At 66.2% G+C, this 21,017-nt stretch overlaps 2 protein-coding genes across 3 annotated transcripts; one reads left to right on the forward strand and one right to left on the reverse strand.

Moving 5' to 3' along the window:
* Nucleotides 1-1,437: 1,437 nt before the first annotated feature.
* Nucleotides 1,438-5,608, forward strand: GNAT1 (G protein subunit alpha transducin 1). Of its 2 annotated transcripts, XM_080606279.1 has the most exons (8): nucleotides 1,438-2,095; nucleotides 2,927-2,969; nucleotides 3,060-3,201; nucleotides 3,282-3,439; nucleotides 3,528-3,656; nucleotides 3,743-3,872; nucleotides 3,949-4,102; nucleotides 4,308-5,608. In XM_080606279.1, exons 1-8 carry the CDS (start codon nucleotides 1,990-1,992, stop codon nucleotides 4,496-4,498), a joined length of 1,053 nt encoding a protein of 350 aa, XP_080462405.1. In that variant the 5' UTR covers nucleotides 1,438-1,989; the 3' UTR covers nucleotides 4,499-5,608. The 2 variants fall into 2 exon arrangements, with proteins under 2 accessions (XP_080462405.1, XP_080462404.1); XM_080606278.1 differs by having other exon boundaries at nucleotides 3,949-5,608.
* On the reverse strand, nucleotides 5,044-18,842 carry GNAI2 (G protein subunit alpha i2). Its single transcript, XM_080606280.1, has 9 exons — nucleotides 18,657-18,842; nucleotides 11,212-11,254; nucleotides 10,490-10,631; nucleotides 10,007-10,167; nucleotides 7,878-8,006; nucleotides 7,016-7,145; nucleotides 6,668-6,821; nucleotides 6,115-6,315; nucleotides 5,044-6,000 (listed from the first exon to the last, which is right to left on the reverse strand). Exons 1-8 carry the CDS (start codon nucleotides 18,772-18,774, stop codon nucleotides 6,125-6,127), a joined length of 1,068 nt encoding a protein of 355 aa, XP_080462406.1. The 5' UTR covers nucleotides 18,775-18,842; the 3' UTR covers nucleotides 5,044-6,000; nucleotides 6,115-6,124.
* Between the last annotated feature and the right edge of the window lie 2,175 nt (nucleotides 18,843-21,017).

Raw genomic sequence — 21,017 nt, forward strand, 5'->3', positions numbered from 1 at the left:
TGGTGGTGGGTGTTAATGGGCAGTACGGACGGCACTCTGGCTGGTGCTGGGGGCAGTGGGTGTGGTGCTGGGATGGACTGGGCAGTTCTGGGCCATACTAGGGAAGCGCTGGGCTGTACAGGGCTGTACGGGGCTGTATTGGGCTGCATGGAGCTATACAGGGCTGTACGGGGCTGTGCTGGGGTGTGCTGGGCTGTATGGGGCTGTGCTGGGCTGTATGGGGTTGTACTAGGCTGTACAGGGCTGTGCTGGGCTGTACGGGGCTGTGCTGGGCTGTATGGGGCTGTGCTGGGCTATATGGGGCTGTATGGGGCTGTATGGGGCTTTATGGGGGCTGTACGGGGCTGTACAGGGCTGTGCTGGGCTGTACTGGGCTGTGCTGGGCTGTACGGGGCTGTGCTGGGCTGTATGGGGCTGTGCTGGGCTGTGCTGGGCTGTGCTGGGCTGTACGGGGCTGTGCTGGGCTGTATGGGGCTGTGCTGGGCTGTGCTGGGCTGTGCTGGGCTGTATGGGGCTGTGCTGGGCTATATGGGGCTTTACTGGGCTGTGCTGGGCTGTGCTGGGCTGTATGGGGCTGTGCTGGGCTGTGCTGGGCTGTACTGGGCTGTACTGGGCTGTACTGGGCTGTATGGGGCTGTGCTGGGCTGTGCTGGGCTGTACTGGGCTGTGCTGGGCTGTATGGGGCTGTACTGGGCTGTGCTGGGCTGTATGGGGCTGTGCTGGGCTGTACTGGGCTGTGCTGGGCTGTACTGGGCTGTGCTGGGCTGTATGGGGCTGTGCTGGGCTGTACTGGGCTGTGCTGGGCTGTACTGGGCTGTACTGGGCTGTATGGGGCTGTGCTGGGCTGTGCTGGGCTGTGCTGGGCTGTACTGGGCTGTGCTGGGCTGTATGGGGCTGTACTGGGCTGTACTGGGCTGTATGGGGCTGTACTGGGCTGTACGGGGCCGTACTGGGCTGTGCTGGGCTGTATGGGGCTGTGCTGGGCTGTACGGGGCCGTACTGGGCTGTACTGGGCTGTATGGGGCTGTACTGGGCTGTACGGGGCCGTACTGGGCTGTGCTGGGTCCTTCCGCCCCCTGGCGGCCAGAATCGGCGCTGCAGGAGCCCAAGGATCGGCGTCGGCAGGGAGGGGGGGACACAGCGGGGACAGCGCGGGGTGGGGGGGGGGACACGGGGCTGGGGGCACGGGGCTGGGGGACATGGGGCTGGGGGGCACGGGGCTGGGGGACACGGGGCTGGGGGGCACGGGGCACAGGGTACTGCTGGGGACAGGGGGAGGGGGACACATCGAGCTCACTGGGGTGTCCCTGGGGGTACTGGGGGGCACTGGGGTTTCCCCTTAGGATACTGGGGGATGTTACTATGGGGGGGGAATGGGGGGGTCCCCGGTGGTGCGGGATGGGGCCCTGGGGACACCGAGAGGGGCAGGGAGGGGTGTCACTGGGCCTGCTGGGGGGCACTGGGAGTGCAACAGGGGAACACTGGGAACACAGCTTGGGGGGGGTTGGAAAGGGACACGGGTGGGGTGACCTGGGTGGGTGCTGGGAACATTGGGGGGGGGCACTCGGATGGCTCGTGAGGGAGCCTGGGGAGGGAGGGCAGGACCTCCCTGAGCCTGGGGACAACAGGGACACCCCCACCACGGGGCCCCCACAGCCACGGGGCTGGCCTGGGGGCAGCAAGACACCGTCCCCATGCCCACGGAGGGGACAGCTGGGTGCCCCCCCCCCTCCCCATGGCAGAAGCGCTGACGCTGGGAGCCAGGGGATTGCTGAGCTCAGCCCGGGGCAGATTTCGGGGCTTTATCCGGGGGCCTGGCTTAAGCCGAGCTCCTTGTCCCCGTCCTTGGCCCACTTGGGGCAGCGGCGGCGGCGGCGGCGGCAGTCGGGCGGTGGGCGAGCGCTGGAGGCGTCGGGGGGCTGGCGCACGCTGCCCGTCCTGGTGCTGACCTCCACCGAGCGGGCGAGCCGGCGGGCGGCGGAGGCGAGGATGGGCGCAGGGGCCAGCGCCGAGGAGAAGCACTCGCGCGAGCTGGAGAAGAAGCTGAAGGAGGACGCTGAGAAGGATGCCAGGACCGTCAAGCTGCTGCTGCTGGGTAGGCGGGCACGGCCTCGCGGTGGGTTGGGGGGTGAGGGTTGGGGGGGGGTGCCCAGACCTCCACCCAGCACTCCTCAGAGCCCCACACCCCAAAACCCGCTCCCCATCGCCCCGCTCACACACAATCGGCCAGCCCCAGCTGTGCCCGCTCCCCAGCACCCCAAAGCCCCTCACCAACCCTTCCCATCTGTCCCATCCGTCCATCCACTCCTGCCCCCCCCCCCCCAGCCTGCCCCGCAGCCCACCCAACAGCCACCGTTTCAGGCGCCCCTGAACCCAACAGCCCACCCCAACAGCCCCAAGCTCCCCAGCACCCCTTAAACTCACCCAGCCCACCCTACAAACTGCCCTCTACCCCCACCCCAAGCACCCCACACACATTCCTGGGCATCCCCAAACCCACCCCAGCCCCCCGCTGCTCCGAGGCACCTTCAAGTCCCTCCCAGCCACGGCTCCAGCTCCAGGGTCTCCCCCTGTGCCCCCCCAGCACTGCGGGTCCCTCCCGGTCCCCCCGCTGGTGCTCAGTGCTCCCACGGGTGCTGTCTCTCCCCATGTCCAGGCCCAGGGTGTTCCCCCCTCCCTGCACTGCCACACCGTGCCCCCAACCCCGACCCTGGTCCCCCCAGAATGTCCCTAGCTGAGCCCCCCACGGCTCCCATCGCCCCGTCCTGGGGGCTGCAGCATCACTACAACCCTGGTGTCCTCCCAGACCCCACCGTGACCCCCTCCCCACCCGGGGGCTGCAGGATGCTTTCCTGTGCACGCAGCACCCCCCCCGAAAGGCGACCACCGCTGCGACCACCGCTGTGACCCTGCTTTGTCTCCACAGGGGCAGGGGAGTCGGGGAAGAGCACCATTGTCAAGCAGATGAAGTAAGTGTTGGGGGGCTGGTGGGGGGGCAGCCCATGGGTCCCCCCCACCTCTTGGTGCCCATCTCAGCCCCACGCCCCCGTCCCGGCCAGGATCATCCACCAGGATGGCTACTCGCTGGAGGAATGCTTGGAGTTCATCGCCATCATCTACAGCAACACGCTCCAGTCCATGCTGGCCATCGTGCGGGCCATGACCACCCTCAACATCCAGTACGGCGACTCGGCCCGCCAGGTGAGGGGCACTCAGCGCAGGGCACAGGGACCCCCCCACACCGAGCCCCCCCGGCCCTGCTGAGTCCCTGTCCCGCGCAGGATGATGCCCGCAAGCTGCTGCACCTCTCGGACACCATCGAGGAGGGCACCATGCCCAAGGAGATGTCAGACATCATTGGGCGGCTCTGGAAGGACGCGGGCATCCAAGCCTGCTTCGACCGTGCCTCCGAGTACCAGCTCAACGACTCGGCTGGATAGTATGTGCTGGGGGGCGGGGGGCACCCGTGGGTGCCGGGGCGCAGACCCTGGTGGGAGATGTCTGATGCCCACGGTGTGCCTGGGCAGCTACCTGTCGGACCTGGAGCGCCTGGTGACCCCCGGCTACGTCCCCACGGAGCAGGACGTGCTGCGCTCCCGTGTCAAAACCACCGGCATCATCGAGACCCAGTTCTCCTTCAAGGACCTCAACTTCAGGTAGGGGCTGACCCCCCCCCCGCGGGGCTCCAGCATGGTGGTGGTCACGGGGTGGGGGAGTGCTGAGCCCTCCTCGTCCTGCCCAGGATGTTCGACGTGGGCGGCCAGCGCTCGGAGCGCAAGAAGTGGATCCACTGCTTCGAGGGGGTGACCTGCATCATCTTCATCGCGGCCCTCAGCGCCTACGACATGGTCCTGGTGGAGGACGACGAAGTGGTGAGTGGCTGTGCTGGGGGTGATGGGGGGGCTGGCAGGGCTGCCGTGGGGCTAATGGGGCCGTGTCCCTCCACAGAACCGCATGCACGAGAGCCTGCACCTCTTCAACAGCATCTGCAACCACCGCTACTTCGCCACCACCTCCATCGTCCTTTTCCTGAACAAGAAGGACGTCTTCCTGGAGAAGATCAAGAAGGCCCATCTCAGCATCTGCTTCCCCGACTATGACGGTGAGGCGGCCGTGGCTCCTCCGCCGGGTGCAGGCAGCGAGGGGGGTGGTGAAGTTTGGGTGCCAGCACCCTTTGAGGGGCACCCACCAGGTGTCCCCAGCACCCCACGCGAGCTGCGCCCGCCCCAGGGCCTGCCTCCCGCAGGCTGGGCCGGGGGGGTACTGGGAAGGGGTGGGGGGGGACACTCGGCCCTGCCTGCCACCAGGTCCCAACACCTACGACGATGCCGGCAACTACATCAAGCTGCAGTTCCTGGAGCTGAACATGCGGCGGGACGTGAAGGAGATCTACTCGCACATGACCTGTGCCACCGATACCGAGAACGTCAAGTTCGTCTTCGACGCCGTCACCGACATCATCATCAAGGAGAACCTCAAGGATTGCGGGCTCTTCTGAGCCCCAGCCCCCACCAACCCCCTCCCACACCCCCACCCCGCTGGTGCCCCTAACCCCCCTCTGCCACCGCCTCTGCTCGTCCCCAGATGCCGGCGATGTGACCTGCGCAGCTCCAGAGCCCCCCGGGGCCTGGGCCACAGCCCTGCCCCCTCCCCGAGGTCACCCCCCAGCTGTGAGCACCATGGGTGACACTGGGGGCTTGGGGTCCTTGGGGGGGGCACTAGGTGCCCGGGGTGATGGATCTCCCTGGGGACCGCAGGTCACCGGATGCCCCTGGAGCCACGTCCCCAAAGTGCTGCGGACCCCTGGGTGCCATTGTCCCACCGCAGGGCGCCTGCAGCACCGTGGCAGCACCCCCCCAGCAAAGCGGCAGCCAGCGCTGCTGGGGGACCCCCGACCACGTGGGGACAACCTGCGGGGCTCCAGGTCCGTAGTTCCCACCCCCAGGGGCCCCCTCCTGCATCTCTGCCCCCCCCCTTCAGCCCCCCAGTCCCTCCCCAGGGAGGAGGAAAGCAGCCACATCAAGGGAGGGGGGGGGGGTATTCTTTTTTTTTTTTTTCTTTCTACATTTTATTATTTCAAACCACGTGAACAATTCGGTAAAACATCCCGTGGGAAAAGCAGGGCCTGGCTCCGGGGGGGGGAACGGGGGGGGGACAGAGCTGGGGGGAAGAGAGGGGGGCCGCTCTGTACAGCAGGGTCTCCCCCGCCAGCGCAGCTAGACCTATGCACTAGGCTCTATTAGAGAGGGGCTGGGGGGGCGGCCGCCCTCTCCCCCTGGCCCAGCGCCGGACAAGGTGGGGGGGGGGGGGGCACGCAGCCCCCCCGTGCGCCGGAGGGGCCCCCCCACAAGGCACACGGTTTCGGCATTACCTGCACCAAGACGACGCGACCACTTAGCACTTGACGCTTTTAAATAGTTTCTTAAAAAGGTTTCTTTAAAAAGCAACGTAAACCAAGCTTCGTGTGTGTGTCTGTGTGTGTGTGTTGGTGTTTGTCGGTGTGTGGGTTGGGTTTTTTTTGTGTGTGTGGTTTTTTGTTTTTTTTTTTTTGTCTTTTCTGTTTTTTAAAAGGAATGTTATCAGTCGTGGTTCCCTGGGGGGGGGGGGGTCCCCTCACCGGCCCCTGCGGTGGTGGGAGCCCCGCAGCACCCCCACGAGCACGACTTTTTGGATGTAAACGGTGCAGAAGTGATTTCCTGGAACCCAATAAAAAAGGGGCTGGGGTGATGGCGACCGGTTAGCAACCACGAGGGAAAAGCCCCTGCCCCCGGCCCCACTGGTGGGGGGGGGGGGGGCACGGGGGGAGGACGGAGGGACCGGCGGTTGCGGGGGACGGTGGGGACGGCCCCAGGCTGGGCGCCACGGGCAGCGCGCTCCCACCCCACTGCCACAGTCGTCACCAAAACGTCTCTTTAGGGGGTCGGGGCCGGGGGGGGGATGAAACCAAAGAGGAGAAGCAGAAGTCGCTGGGCAGCGTGCTCCTTCCTTCGTCGGCACGGCCTGAGGGAGAGAGAGACCCGTGAGCTGGACCGGGGCTGGGGACTGGGGTTCGGGGGGGGGGACACGGGACGCAGGGCTGAGGGCAATGCTCCTCCCGTCCCTGCCAGCACCCACCTCGCCACCCTCAGAAGAGCCCGCAGTCCTTCAGGTTGTTTTTGATGATGACATCAGTGACGGCGTCAAAGACAAACTGCACATTTTTGGTGTCGGTGGCGCAGGTGAAGTGCGTGTAGATCTCCTTGGTGTCCTTCCGCTTGTTCAGGTCCTCAAACTTGCTCTGGATGTAGCCGGCTGCCTCGTCATACTTGTTGGCACCTGGAGAGGGGAAAGCGAGGCTGGGGATGCCCCACGGCACCACACAGCAGCGGCAGAGCCACCCTCACGCAGACCCACCTGGGCTAACCCCAAACCCACCCGTCCCCACTGCACCCCACACGCCACCAAACCCCACGCTGCCAGGGGCCACTGCGTTGCTCCCCAGGGCCCATGGCATGATGGCCACATCAGGACCCCACCCACACGCACTGCGGGGACACTCCTCCAGCCCTACGGATTCACTGCACAGAGCCCCAAAGGCTTCTTGGGCAGGGACCACCGCCGCCGAGCCCACCGCCAGCCTCCCCTAGCAGAGGAAGCCCCCGCGCAGCCGCTGCTGCCTGCTCCGTACCGCTGTACTCGGGGAAGCAGATGGTCAGGGGGCTGTGCACGATCTTCTCCTCGAAGAGATCCTTCTTGTTGAGGAAGAGGATGATGGACGTGTCCGTGAACCACTTGTTGTTGCAGATGCTGTCGAACAGCTTCATGCTCTCGTGCATCCGGTTCTGGCAGGGGACAGCACCATGTGAGGCAGGGGCGCGCACCGCACCACCTCCCTTCCACTTGGCCACTAGGCTGGGCTGGGACACTCGTGGCCACCAGAGCAGAGCACGGGGTCCAGCATTGCATGGTGGGCTCCTGGAGAGGGCACCCCAAAGCTGGACCATCCCGAACCTGGACCTCCGCCCCCCTCACTTACCATCTCCTCGTCTTCAGCCAGCACCAGGTCGTAGGCGCTGAGGGCCACGCAGAAGATGATGGCCGTAACCCCCTCGAAGCAGTGGATCCACTTCTTGCGCTCTGAGCGCTGGCCGCCCACGTCGAACATCCTGCGGAGCAGGGGCAGCGTGGGCAGGCAGCACTCCCGGGCCCCGCCAGCACCCCCAGCCCTGCCTCAGTTTCCCCAGCAGACCCAGGAGAAGGTGTCCATCAAAGCGCTGCCCCTATTTCCCAGCCAGCGCCGCTCCCCCTGGCAAACAGGGGCAGGATCAGGCCGCCCGTGCCTGGAGGCATCACAGCCGTGTTCCCACCTCCAGCAGACGACCTTGCAGACCCGCTCCAGAGTGGGTGCTGCTGGGTTTGGGCTAGAGCTGGGGACGTACCTATGGGATGACGGACGGGATGAAGTGCACCATGTGCCTCTCCCACTCTGGGCACCAGAGGATGCACTGGCTCCACAGAGCAGAGCCTGACAGCAGCGCTGCATCCTCCACAGATTTTTCTGACTGCTCGGCTGCTGGAGGGGTTCCATCCCTGTTGTGTCCCCCCCCCCCCCCCCCCAACCCAGGGACCCTAGACCCATTCTGCCCATCATCTGCTGGCTCCTCCAAGCCCTGGAGCGGTGTGGAACAGCCACTGCGTAGCCTTGGTTGAGGCGGGCGTTTCGGCAGATGTGCTCCCATCCCAATCCCAGAGCAACCCCAACATCACCACCACCAGAAGCTCAGCACCAGCCCTGCACACCGGCAAGGCTGGGGCATGCTGGCCCCAGCACCCAAACAGGATTCAGCCCTCTGAGGCCAGGGGAGGAGGACTTGTGTCTGAGGAAGGGCTGGGCGTACTTGAAATGGAGGTCCTTGAAGGTGAAGTGGGTCTCCACGATGCCGGTGGTCTTCACCCTGGTCCGCAGCACATCCTGCTGGGTGGGGATGTAGTCGGCCCGGGCTATCCTCTCCAGGTCATTCAGGTAGCTGGGGAGGGAGCAGAAGGGCGCTGTGTAAGCCGGGTGGTGGGGCAGGGGACATCCCGCGTGCTGGGGGACATCCCGGGGGTGGCACCAGGCACCCCCATGGCGCCTGCGCCAACCAGGCTGGGCAACGCTGAGCCCCCGGCACAGAGACACCCCCCACCCATACCCCAGAGACCCCCTGCAGGCTGGGAACACGGGGACAGGGCCGTGCAGCCCCCCGGGGAGCCGCCAGCCCCACCTGATGACGCAGCAATGGGGACACACGGAGACGAGGCCGCGGCACCGGGGCCCGCGCAGCCTTAACGCTTCCCCGGCTCACGGCGGGGGGGGGGGGGGGGGGGGGGAACGGAAAGAGGAAAGTATTCATCGCCACGGCAACGGGCCACAGCGCCAGCGGAAACAATTTCTGGCGCCGTGCCATTTATAGTCAAAAAAAAAAAAAGAAAAAAGAAAAAACAAACACAAAGGGCCTCATCCCCGGAGGAAACGGGCACAGGCCTCGGCTCCCGGCAGGGACGTCCCCGCTCCCCGCCGGAGCGGCCGCCAGCTTTAATCGCTCCGGCTCAAGTTAATTGGGTTACGATAAGCAGGCTTCCCCTCGGCAAATTCGGCCCCCCGTAATCTGGGGAGAGCCGCACCGAGCTCACGGGCACCACGGCCGCGGTGGGCGCGGGGCCCCTGCCGCGGGGCCGTCCTCACGCGCTGCTGCGGGGCCGGGGGGCGCTGGGGTGGGTGCGGGCAGCGCGGCGCAGGCACAGCCGGAGCCAGGCCGCACCTCCCCGGCGCGCTCGAAAAACAGCCGGAAACGCACCCGGCCTCCGGCTGACACAAAAACAGGAAACGAGCGCTGGGGAGGCAGGGCCGTGGCGGTGGCTGTGGCGGTGCTCGGACCCGGCGCCCAGCCTGCCGCCACCTCCGCGCCCCGCAGCTGCGGCGTCCCCAGCCCCGCGGTGTCCCCAGCCCCGCGGCACCGCACGGCGCAGCGCCCGGTGCCCTGCTGCAGGCGTCGCCCCCGGCCCACCGGGTAAAGGCCGAGACCGCAGCTCACTAGCGCGAGCTGGAGAAGCCTCTTAATTAACACTAGTCCGACACTCATAACACACTGGATGCGGCACGAACGCTGTTAGGACGATCTCGTTCGGAAGACACGCGTGCATGAATTGCAGGCCTGAGCGTCCCCGGAGCTGCAGGGACGGCGGGGAGGCTCTGGCCTGGCGCCTCTGCCAGAGGGACCGAACGCGGCGGGTGCCTGCGACTGAGCACGGGGCCGCCACCGCACCTCCTCCAGCACCGGCTCCGGCAGTCGGCTCTCAGGCATCGTTTGTGCCGGTGATCCCAGCGCAGAAGAGCAATCATGCTTTAGGCAGCTTAACTTATTTATTAAATCTCTTTAGGGATAAATTGAACCAGATGCAGTCAATTTACCTATCTAAGCACGAGTTTGCCAGCTAATACGCTAGCATAATGCCAATTTTTTCCCACGTGAACTCATTTGAAAAAAAAAAAAACAACAAACCAAAGAAGCTGTCTTGTGCATCCCACTCAGAACAAGCATCCCCACATTTCTTTGGGGTTTGTCCCTGCGTGGTTACTCGCTCCCCATGCAGACAAGCAGCCGTGGGGGCAAAGCGACCAGGAGGAACCCCTGGTCGCCGAATGGCAGAGCCATCTCGCCAGGCTCTCCCCTTCCCATTTAAGGGACCATAGCAAGGGGGGAAAAGCAAAAAAACAAAACAAAAAAACAGAAAACCTCTACCCAGAAAGAAATTCAGCACTAACCATCTCTTTGCAAGGTGAACCAGCACTGGAAGCAGCACCCGCGCAAAGAAACCCTGCGCCCAGCATGGAGCGGGATGAGGGGCCCGAGCCTGGAAAGGAGGGTCCCGGCTGGGGAGCGGGGACACTGCAGGGACCTGGCGTGAGTACGTGACAGGGGGGCACAGCCCCAACCCTGCTCCTAAACCCCACCGAAAGAGGAAGAGAAGGAAGAAGGGTACTCACTAGGCAGCAGAGTCATTCAGCTGGTATTCACGGGAGCGGTTAAAGCAGGCCTGGACCCCGTGGTCAGCCCACAGCCTCCGGATCACGTTGGCAAGGTCCTCGGGCATGATGCCCTGCTCTTCCGCGGCGCAGGAGAGCGCAAAGAGCTGGCGAGCATCGTCCTGCAGGAGAACAGGGTCAGGCGTCAGCCCCACCACCCTCCGCAAGCCCTGGGGACACTGCCCCACGCCAAGGCTGCCCATCGCAGACACGTGCAGGAAAAATACACAAGATTGGCAAAAATCACCTCTCCCAACCCAGAAAGCCCGTGGCTTTCCCCTTTCCTCCCACTGTTCATGCTTCGGGTCCCCCCACCCTATCCTCAGGGCCAGGAGGTCACAGCCCAGGGGACAGCAGAGCTTGGGAAGGGCCACCCTGAGCCCAGGTCCAGTGCTGGCAGCTTCTGCTCCCCAGAGGGACTGGGGCACACATGGGGGCACGCACCGCTCTGGAGGAATCCCCGAAGTCAATCTGCAGGTTCCCCATGGCCTTGATGATGGCCATGATGGACTGGATTGTGTTGCTGTAGACCACGGCTTTGTACTGCCGGCACTCCTCCTCCGAGTAGCCATCTTCGTGGATGATCCTGGGGGCAGGGGACAGGGTCAGGCTCTGCCCTGAGCGTGGTGCCAGCAGCCGGGGGCTTCCCACAGCCTCTTCAAGCCTGGGAAGCTGCTCCAGCTCCGGCATCGCCTCAGATAGACACCGAGGACACGCTCAGTGCCACAGTACCACAGCGGCCAGCACCACTTCGGGGGCTGGCACCACCAGCTCGGAGCTTTTCCCGTACTGGGGACAAGACACGGGGCAGCGTGGTGCTGCGGGAGGGGACAGCGCTCCCCCCAGCCTCCCCACCTGCGCTAGGCAGGAGGATGAACCCAGTGGCACCCACAGTGCCCCACCAGGGACGGGGACGTTCCCGGCTGCCCCGCTCCTCCCCGCCAGGTATTGGCTTTCACAGTGGCGCTCTGCGGCCGGCAGAGCCACAGGCACCTGAGCTCACCGCCTCCTCTAACTGCACGCCGATGAAATATTCAAAGGACAGCTGGCTGGATAACAACCCCCCTGGCACTAGCCTGGCGGCAGGGACGCTGGGGACATTGGGGACAACAGTAACCAGTCCTTGGGGTACTGGGAGGGACGGGGCAGGCCTGCGGACTACTCACTTCATCTGTTTGACGATGGTGCTCTTCCCAGACTCGCCGGCACCTGCAGAGGAAGGGGACAGACAAACGGACGAGCTGTGAGCTGCAGCCTGAAGCCAGGGATCCCCCTGCCACCGCGGATACCCCACCACACGCTGGGACCCCGGCTGTCCCGCAGCTGAGGCGGCACTACAACAGCAGGAGAGCAGGGCCGGGGGGACAGAACCCAGCACAGGGCCACTCCGTGACACCCAGGGTCATCTGCATGGCTGGGGAAAACCCAGGCTGGTCTGGCGTTGGCCGGGGATGTGTCACCCTCGGTGGCAGCTCCGCCACCACCCCGAGAAGAGGGGACGTGCAGCTCCCGCCAGGCTGTCCCTCCCCGGGCCGGGAGGGCGGAAGGAGTGAAGTCATCCTGGCTGCAGAAAGGGGAAGCTGAAAGGGGAAGCTCGAAGGGACGCTGCCCATCCCTTGTCCCTTCTCTGGGCTGGGACAACCGCCCGGAGCGATCCCACAGCGCGGAGGCTTTGAGCAGCACCGCTGGGGGATGCCAACGGCAGAGCTGGGTGGGATGCAAGCCCCGGGGTCCTCCGGTGCGAGGTCCCAGCAGCACGGCAGCTGGGGCAGCCTCTTCCAGCCCTCCCTGGGGATCCCCCAGCCTGGGCCACGCTTCAGGCCTGGCCCCAGCCCCCCGCCACATGGGCTGCTCGCACCCCGGGCACTGCTGGAAGGTCCCGGTGGCCGCAGAGCCGCCCTTAAAGAGGGCCCCAAGCAGCCAACAGCAGGGCTGCTCTGCCGCTGGCCACAGAGGGGGAAGAGAGATTACAGAGGAGCTCAAAAAATGGAGATTATGCTAAAATTAACCTGCAAAAGCACAGCTCGTGGTTGCGGCTGAGACGCAGCAGCAGGGAGCAAGGCAGTGGCGGCTCGAGGGGCACGGGCAGACGTCACCTTCTTCACGGGTGACAGCCGTGTGCCCTTGTGGAGAGCAGCGTGGCCCCACACAGCCCAGGTACGACGAGGCCACACAGGGGTTATACGCTTGCCGCAGCACTGGGAGCCCGCTGCCTGCTTCAGCTGCTCCGCTCTTGCGAAAACGCGGCAGCGCCGCACTTGTGGCTGCGAGCGCAGCAGGGCAGGAGCCCAGCGCCCCTCCGTAGCCACCGCTGTCCCCTCCCGCCCTGGACAGCCAGCGTCACGCCGTGCCCGTCCACCTACCTTCAGGACCACGCACCCCGATCCCCCTGCAACGCTCGCTCACAACAAAAAGCACGATGCTTTTCTTGGCGCTTGCCCCCGGTGTCCCCTATCGCATCTCCCGCGCTGCTGCTGCTCTCCCCCATCCAAGTCCCTGAAGCCACCGTCCTTCTTAACCCTAACTGCTGTCCCCAAAGCCGAGTGCCAGCAGCGAGGGTCACACCCCGGTACCTGCCGGGCAGAGCATCCCTCTATCTCCAGCCCGTGCCGCAGGGCCACAAGGCAGCAGCACCCCGCACCCAAGGCAGGACCCAGCACGCATCTGCAGCATCTTTCTTTGGTTACGGGGCTCCGCAGATGACACGTGTTTCTCATTTGGCCCAAAATACACAATTTGGCTGGAACCTCGCAGGCTTGACCCGACGGAAATAAAACTGTACTTGGTTTGGAGAGGCGGATCGGGTTTCTTTCTTTCTTTCCACCCAGAGCTTCCCCCGTCTCTGAAGGCCGTCTCCTTTGGAAAAGGATCCCCGCAGCCAGCCGCGCCACGCGGAAAATCCCTGCTCAGACGGGCTGGCTGCAGGGCCACGGCGCAGGGCAGGTCCCCACGCAGGGACAGCGCCCGGCCCCAGGGGACCCCAGGCCATGCAAGCGCCCCACGCACGGAGAAGGGTCCTGGGAGCTACGTCAGTGCCGGCCCCATGCGGGGACACCGTGGCAGCAGGAGCTGGCCTAGGGCATCAAGCATCGTCCCCACGGACCCCGAGCATCCCCGAAGCCCACCGTTGCAGCCCGTAGAGGTGTCCCTGTGGCGGGGGCTGCGCAGCCAGCCCGCTCCCTGCCAGCACATCGCTGCTCTCCTCTCCCCACGGCCTCGAGGGCCCCACAACTGCTCCCCAGACGTGACCCTTGCCTGCAGCAGGGCCCGCGGCAGGAGGAGCGCAGGGAGGGACGGAGCCCGGCCGCGAGCGCACGCGTGCAGAGCCGGTTTTCAAACCGAGTGTTGAGTCTGAGTCACGTTAGCTGCGGGGAAGGCATTTTTTCCTTTCGTAATCTGTATTTAGCAGGAGCACTTTAGTACCTCATTAACTCTGACAGCCTAATCCCAGCCTGAGCAGTGCCTCCAGAGGTGGGGGTGCCAGCGTTGGGCAGGACGGGGCCCCCGCACCCCACAGCACCCAGACCTGGGCACCGCTCGGCACGGGCAGAGCCCTCGGACACGTGCGGCAGCACCCAGCAGGACACCGGGATCACCGCAATGAGTCTCCCCCTCCAATTTCCCTTCCAAATCACCTCCTTTCCCTAATGAACCTGTAATTGCCTGGGGAGCTGCACTCGGTGTGACCGGGTGCTGCCGCCAGCGTGCAGACAGCAGCTGGGACAGGGACGCTGGGCAGTAGTCACACAACGCTGGGCAGGTATGGGGAGCCAAACCGTCCCCTCGCAACCCCACACAGACGGCACAAGGGCTCTGGGCACCCCTGGAAGCTGCTGCCGAGCAGCCCAGCCTTGGGGCCGGGCTGGGAGCTCCCCCCTGTCCACAGCTCCAGGCCCCCGAGGAAGGTACCGTACCGGCCACCGGCTGCCAGCCCCAACACAACCAGCGGGCAGGGGGCCAGGCAGCGCACGCGCTTCCAGAGAGGGGCGGCTTCCTCGCGGCGAGGAAGGATGCTCCTGCCCGGCCCAAACGGCCTGCCCGGTGCCCCCATACTGCCATCACTGGCTGCATCCCCCCCGGTGCACTCCAGAGGGTCCCAAGCCTGCGTGCTGCCTACGGGCCCCAGGGACGGAGGCGTGATGCTGCCACCCGCGCCCTGTCACAGCTGGGTCTGGCCCGGATCACGGCCGCTGGGACACGACCGCGCTCGTTCCCAGACCGTCCTACAAAAATAGGAGGAGAGCGCGCACTCTTGGGCTGCTTTTCCCTGTTGAAAATAATCTTTTAAAATTTTAAAAGTAAGCAAGCAGATGGCCAGCTCCAAAACACAACCTCCCAGCCGAGGAGAAACTTGTTCAGCTGCGGATCCAGCTTCTTTTCAGAGAGCCCCAGAGCCCACTCCTGGGGACCCCGGCACCACCGGGAGCAGGGCTGGAAAACATCCCCAGCCCTGGGCAGCCACCAGGGTGCACCCCTCGGGCAGGCGAGGGACAGGGGCAGCAGGGACTGGTCCCTCAGACTGGCCACTGAATGGGATTTTCAAAGCTCTTCATTAAAAGCATAGTCACCATGGGTGGGAGAAAAAGACTTAAAAAAAAAAAAAAAAAAAGATTCCCCTCGACATTTTCCTTGCTATCTAAAATAGATGGAAAATTGCTTTAAAAATAATTGCATGTAAAAAAAAAAAAAAAAAGCCACAGCAACGCCGAGTGTTTTTCCAAGCGGCCATCTGACTGCTGCACAGAGCTGGCCACTCTCCAGGAGGGCCCTGCCAGCCCCAGGGGAGCCGGGTGGGTGCTGCCACCCGGGGGTCCCCACGTGCCCCCCACACATGTGCCGCGAGGGGAGAGGGGACAGCACCGTGCCGGGGCTGCCTGCACAGAGCTCGGAGCAGAGGGTGGAGGGGACAGCACCCCCTGTGCCCCCATCGCACCCCAGCGTGCCCCCCCCAGCCCGTCCCAGGGGGCCAAGCACCAGAGCTTGACTTTGAAGGCGCTGAATTGGGGCTCAAAAGGGGTGCAGGGCGACTCGGGGGCACCTGGACACGCAGCATGGGCTGGACCGCAGCTGCATCCAGCCACGCCATCCACTTCCAGGCAGCCGATGGAGACGCGACTCAGCCTGTGGCTTTCTGGCAAAAAGTGCTGAAAGCACACCAAAAAAAAAATCCTCTGCGGGAAGGATGTTCGGAGCAAGCAGGGGAGGAGTGTCTGGGCCAGGAACGGCTTTTCTGAACACCCCCCTGCCACCGACAAGGGACGCTGACGTTTACAAGCCGGACAGAACTATTCCTGTGCCTTTTTTCCAGGAACTAAGAAACTTTCCTTCTTGCTTTCTGCCTCTGAAATCCCAGAACTGCAACTCTCTCCCACCATCCCACCGGCACCTTCACGCTCTTGCCCCCGGGGCCGCGGTGACACCGGGTCCTTTGTGCCCCTGCAGGGACGTGGGGCAGCGAGTTGTCCTGCCCCGGACGGGGTCAGGGCCACCAGCACCCACCCCTGGGTGCTGCACGGGGAGGTTTCTGTAACCTGCAGCAGGTTTGCACGCCCATGTCACCAACACATCCGCAGACGTGGGCAAGCACCAAGGCCAAGGCTGGGTGCCCGGGGCGCACCCAGCACCCATGGGGGCACCGCTCAGACCCGCTGGGCGCTCCCCAGCCTGCCCCCACCCCACAGCCGGGTGCCCCCCGATCGCTGCCCCCAGGTCGCGGAGCGGTGCGGGTTGGAGCAGCGGGCACTGCCCCGGGGTGCTCGCAGCCCCATCGGGCCCAGCCGCCTCCCCCTGCCTGCGCACACCGCGACGAGCGGCGCAGGGCGGGGAGGAAGGAAAAGCAGCGAGGCAGGAGCAGGCGCTGCAGGGCCGGCTGCCCGCAGGCACGCGAGCCAGCGGCAGCCCCGTGAGCACCGGGGAAACGCCGCCGCCGAAAGTCGCAGCTGGTCCCTCCCTTCCTCTATTTTTGTGCAAGCAGAAGAAGTAGCTGAGCCCGGGTGCCGCAGCCACCTCCCCGGCGAGGCCCGGCTGGGGAGCAAACCCGGGGCCTGGCACCGCCGTCACCCAGCCCGGGACGGAGCCGCCGTCACCCCGAGGGACGGCATCACCTCGACAGCACCCCGAAGCCACACGCAGCACCCCTGCCAGCTCGCCGCAGGCCTCCGAGTGAGAGCCGGCGCTAGGGAGCACCCAGCTCCCAGCGGGGAGGGCACAGGGTAGGGCTTTGGTTTGCCAGCGGCGCCTGCGGGGGCTTCCCACGAAACCCGGGCGAGAGGCACGGATCACCTCCGTGCTACAGCCTGAGAGCTGGCAGCCAAGAAATCCCTCTTCCTTCTTAATCCTAAGCAGGCAGGAAATGGTTTAGGGACTGTTCGCTCGGGGTACCGCTTGTCCGCCGCCAGCAACACGTCGGAACGGGCGGCAGGAGCACCGAGGACCACACGCGTCTTCCCCACCAAACCCCAAACCAAACCCCGCTGAGTTTGAGGGGTGGGTCGGGGGGGGGGGGGGTCTCCCTCTTAACTGTATTTCTCCTGCTGTCTGCAAGCCCTGCCCTCAGTGACAGGCCCCGAGGCACACACGGGTCTGCTTCACCAAACTAACACAAAAATAGGCGGAGAATGAAAAAGCCATCAGGGAGGAAGGGGCCAGTGGCCCCGCACGCCCAGCGCCGCTTTTGGCAGCAGCGAGGATTCGGCAGCACCGAGGGTTTCACTTCTGCCTCGCGCCAGGCAGAACGAGCCAGGAACACGAAGCCTGTGCTGGGGGGGGGGCAGAGGCTCGCGCCCTGCGTTGCAGAGGCCGGGTGGAGGCAGCGCGAAGCCCGCCCGCGGAGGAGGACGCGGCGGTTGAGGAGCCGCCAGGCGGCAACTGAGGGGCTTTGATTTGCGGGCGCAGCGCCGGGAGCCCCGCCAGCACGCACAGAAGCCGCGGTGTCTGCTGGCGGCGGCGGGCAGCTCCCGTCGCCCTCCCCATCCGGGGGGGGCTCTCAGCTCCTCCTGCGCAGCACCCGGGACCCCGCGGCAGGTGCCACCCCGGCGGGCTCCGGTGCGTTTTCCAGGCGCATGGTTCAGAAATGGTCAATAACAGCGGAGGGCTTCAGCGCTGTTTATACTTGAACAGCTGCTAGGCGGAAAATAATAATAATAATAATAATAATAATAATAATAATAATAATAATAATAATAATAATAATAATGAGTGGTTTCGTTCTGTTTTTGGCTTTGGAAACCCACTGAGATCAGAAAACCGGACTGGCCCCGTAACTGCCCTCCTCCTCAGCTCCACTTCAGGGCCAGCGCAGTGCCCAGCCCCGGGGAGTGCTGTGGGCACCCGGCGCTGCCCCGCGTGCCCTCGGCCGCCCCGCGCTGCCCCGGCCAGCCAGCAGCGAGCAGGGAGCGCCGCTCCCGCATCGCCCACCCCACGCCAGGGGCACGCCGCCGCCAAGCACCCGGCTGCCCTCCGCAGCCACGCGGGGTGCCCCGGGCCCGCCCGAGCACCGCCGCTCTCCCCTGGGAGGAGATAACGGGGGGCCACGTCGGGCACCGCCGCGACGCGACGGAGGCACCACGTGTCCGCCCTGCAACACCCGCGGGGTTTCGCTCCGCCAGCGCCTTCCCCTCCCCGGAAACGAGCGGGGCTGGGGCTGCCCGTGCCTCCTGCCGGCTCGCACGGAGCGGGGGCAGCCCCCGGCCCCCAGCCCACCCCCCCCAAGTCCCGGAGCCGTCCCCGGGCAGCAGCGAGCCGGGAGCCGCGGCCCCGCGGGAAGGGGCGCGCGGGGCCAAGCATCGCGGCGATGAAGCGCCGGCCTTGCGGCGGTACCTCCGGACATCTCGGGGCAGGCGGCGGCTGCACAAATAAGCGGCTGCCTGATTTCACCATGACTTCCTGCTGCTCTCGGCTTCCTCTCTCCAAGAGGGCGACGAGAAGACGGCGGCCGCTGGCAAGAGGCAGCCGGAGGGAGGCCGGGGGGGGGGTTCTCCTCCAGGCTCGACCCGTGCCCGGGGCTGGGGGGGTCCCCGGGGGAGAGAAGCCGGGCGGCAGCCCCGAAAGCGAGCGAACGACGTGCGGGCGAGGCGGGGAGAGGGCCCCACGCAGCATCCCCGGCGCACCGGTCCCGTTAGGGGAGCGGCCCCGCGGGGGGCTCAGGGGGAGGAAGGGGGTGCGCGGGGGGGGGGGGGTCCCGGCGCCCCGCACCGAGCCGGGGGGGTTTGGGGGTGCCCGGGATGGGCGCCGCTGGGGGGGTGGGGGCAGCACGGCGGGGGGAGGGGGGTGGGGGGCAGCGCCCCCTTTGCGAGGGGGGGTCCCAGGAGATGGGGGGGGTGGAAGCGCAGGGCGGCTGCGGGCCGGCCCCCAAAAGAGGGAAGGGGGTGGGGAGTCACGGGGAAGGGCGGGGGCACAGCCGGGGGATGCCCGGGACTGGGGGGGGAGGCAGGAAGGGGGGGGGGAAGTACCGGTGGGCGATACCGGGGATGGGGGGGGGGGGGGGCGGCGGCCAGCGGGGGGGTGCCCCGGGGTACCGGGATGGGGGGGGGGGGGGGGTGATGCCGGCGGGGGCGGCGCACGGGGGGAAGGGGGGGGGGGGGGGGGATGCCCGTCGGGGGGCGCCGCTCACCCAACAGCAGCAGCTTCACCTCCCGCGCCGCCTTCTCGCCGTCCTCCCGCAGGTTGCGGTCGATCATGCGGGAGCGCTCGGCGGCCGCCTTGTCCTCGGCGCTGACGGTGCAGCCCATGGCGGCGGCGCCTCCGCTCCGCGCTCCGCCGGCTCTGCCCTGCCCTGCGCGGCGCGGGCGGGGCCGGGCGGGGCGGGGCCGGGGGGCGGGGCCTGGAGGGAAGGGGGCGGGGCCTGGAGGGAAGGGGCGGGGCCAGATGGAAGGGGCGGGGCCTGGAGGGAAGGGGGCGGGGCCAGATTGAAGGGGGCGGGGCCACGGGGAGGGGGCGGGGCCACGGGGAAGGGGCGGGGTCACGGGCGCGGGAAGGGGCGGGAGCGGGAGGGTGCGGAGCGGGGCCGTGGGGTGCGGGGTGCGGGATGCGGGTAGTGGGGCCGTGGGGTGCAGGGTGCGGGGTGGGGGCCGTGGGGTGCGGGGTGCGGGATGCGGGTAGTGGGGCCGTGGGGTGCGGGGCCGTGGGGCGCCCAGCCCAGCCGTGCCCGGGGCCGTCGGACACCCGTGGGTTGCTCCCCAGCGTGCCCCATGCCAGGCTTCATGGGGCCATCCCGCGCCCAAGGAAGGAGCTGCGTGGGGCCCGCGCAGCGCAGAGGGGCTCGGGGCGATGCTGTGCCCTGGGACAGGTGTGCGTCGGGCCGCGGCGCGCTCCAGCACGGTCGTGCATCGCACCACCCTTCACGTGCGCGCAAGCGGAGGTGCACGGTGCTGTGGTGTGCCCCAGGACAGACGTGTAAAGGGCCCTGGTGTGCCCCAGGACGTTGCTCGTTGTTCCGTAGTGTGCCCCGGCACAGCCGTGCAGGGGGCCACGAAGTGTCCGTGACGGATGTGTGCGAGCTGCGATGTGCCTCAGGACACAGGGGGTGTCACGGGGAGCCCCTTAGCAGGTGTGCAGGGGGCCATGGTGTGCCCTAGAACAGACATGCATGTGGCAATGGTGTTCCCTGGGACAGCGATGCACGGGGCCATGAGGTGCCCCCGGACAAACAAACGCAGCGCTGTGGGGTGCACAGGACAGAGGTGTGGGGGGAAATCGCTTCCCCGGGAGAGGCATGCAGTGGGCCACCGTGCTCCTGAGGACAGGCCATGTATGGCTCAGGACAGAGGTGCACAGGATCGCGGTCGCATGGGCATTTTGTGCCCAGGACCGATGTGACTTGAGGCGCGATTTGCCCCAGGACCTTGTGCATCGATCTGTGTTTTGCACCTGGACGGATGTGCAATGCACCATGGTGTGCCAGGGACAGATGTGCACGTGGCCACAGTGTGCCTGGGACAGCTGTGCTCGGGGACATCGCATTCCCCAGTACGGATGTGCGCTGTGCCTTGTTGTGCCCCAGAACAGACACGCAAGGGGCATGGTGTGTCCTTGGCGGATGTGCAGGGGGCATGGAGTGACCTGGGGCCTCCTGCCCTGGCCCCAGCTTGGCTCTTGCCATGTCCCATGGGTGCTCTGCATGGGGCCAGTCTTTGCCCTGGGGGTGCCTTGTCCTCATGGTGCCATGCGCTATGCTGCTTGGCCCAGGGGTGCTATGCAATGTGTGGGAGCAGAATGCGTGCAAAGGTGCTCAGCCTTTGGGTGCTGTCCCTGTTTAGGAACTCTCCCCCAGGCCCTACAGACGCTACTGAGGACTGTGTATCCTGTGACGTCCCTGCAGCTCCCTTGGGAGATGCGATGTGGGGCCAGCCTGCATCCCAAGGGGGGGGAGCTGGGGGTGTGGGGCAGGAGGCAGCACCTGGGCGCTGCATTTTAGGCCGCCTGGGGGCTGGGGTGCTTTGGGCACAGTGAGGTAGGGACGGCCCTGGGGCCGGCAGTGCATGTCCCTGTGTCCCAAGGCAGCCTTCAGAGTGGACCGGGTGGCACTGGGTGGCAACATCGAGCTTGGGGACCTGCTGTTCCCGTCACGGGCCGTGGGGCTCAGCACCTGGGGACCCATGTGCCACACAGCCGGATGGCCACTGCTGCTCAGGGCCCCGCGTGGCTCGGGACGGGAGGTCACACTCCTGACGTGCCACTGCCAGTGCCCCCAGCTTGCGGGGAGCACTGGTGCCAGGCTGAGCTCTCCCCATGGGGACCCTCATTTCCCAGAACCAAGGACCCACAAGATTAGCCCCCCCGTTGTCGCTGGGGGGAAGACGTGTCCCCACACACATCGCGCAGGGGTCTGCCCCCCCCCCCCCTCCCCGGCCACCCTGCGGCACCCCCGTGGCTCCCAGCTGCAGCCACCGGTGAGGTTGTTTGGTGCCAGGGATCCGGATTTGCTTCCAGTTGTCATCGAGGGCTTTCCTAGGGGATTGTTCCGGGAAAACAG

The sequence above is a fragment of the Anser brachyrhynchus genome (genome assembly GCF_964034855.1).
Source record: "Anser brachyrhynchus genome assembly, chromosome: 10".
In the NCBI taxonomy this organism is placed as follows: domain Eukaryota; kingdom Metazoa; phylum Chordata; class Aves; order Anseriformes; family Anatidae; genus Anser; species Anser brachyrhynchus.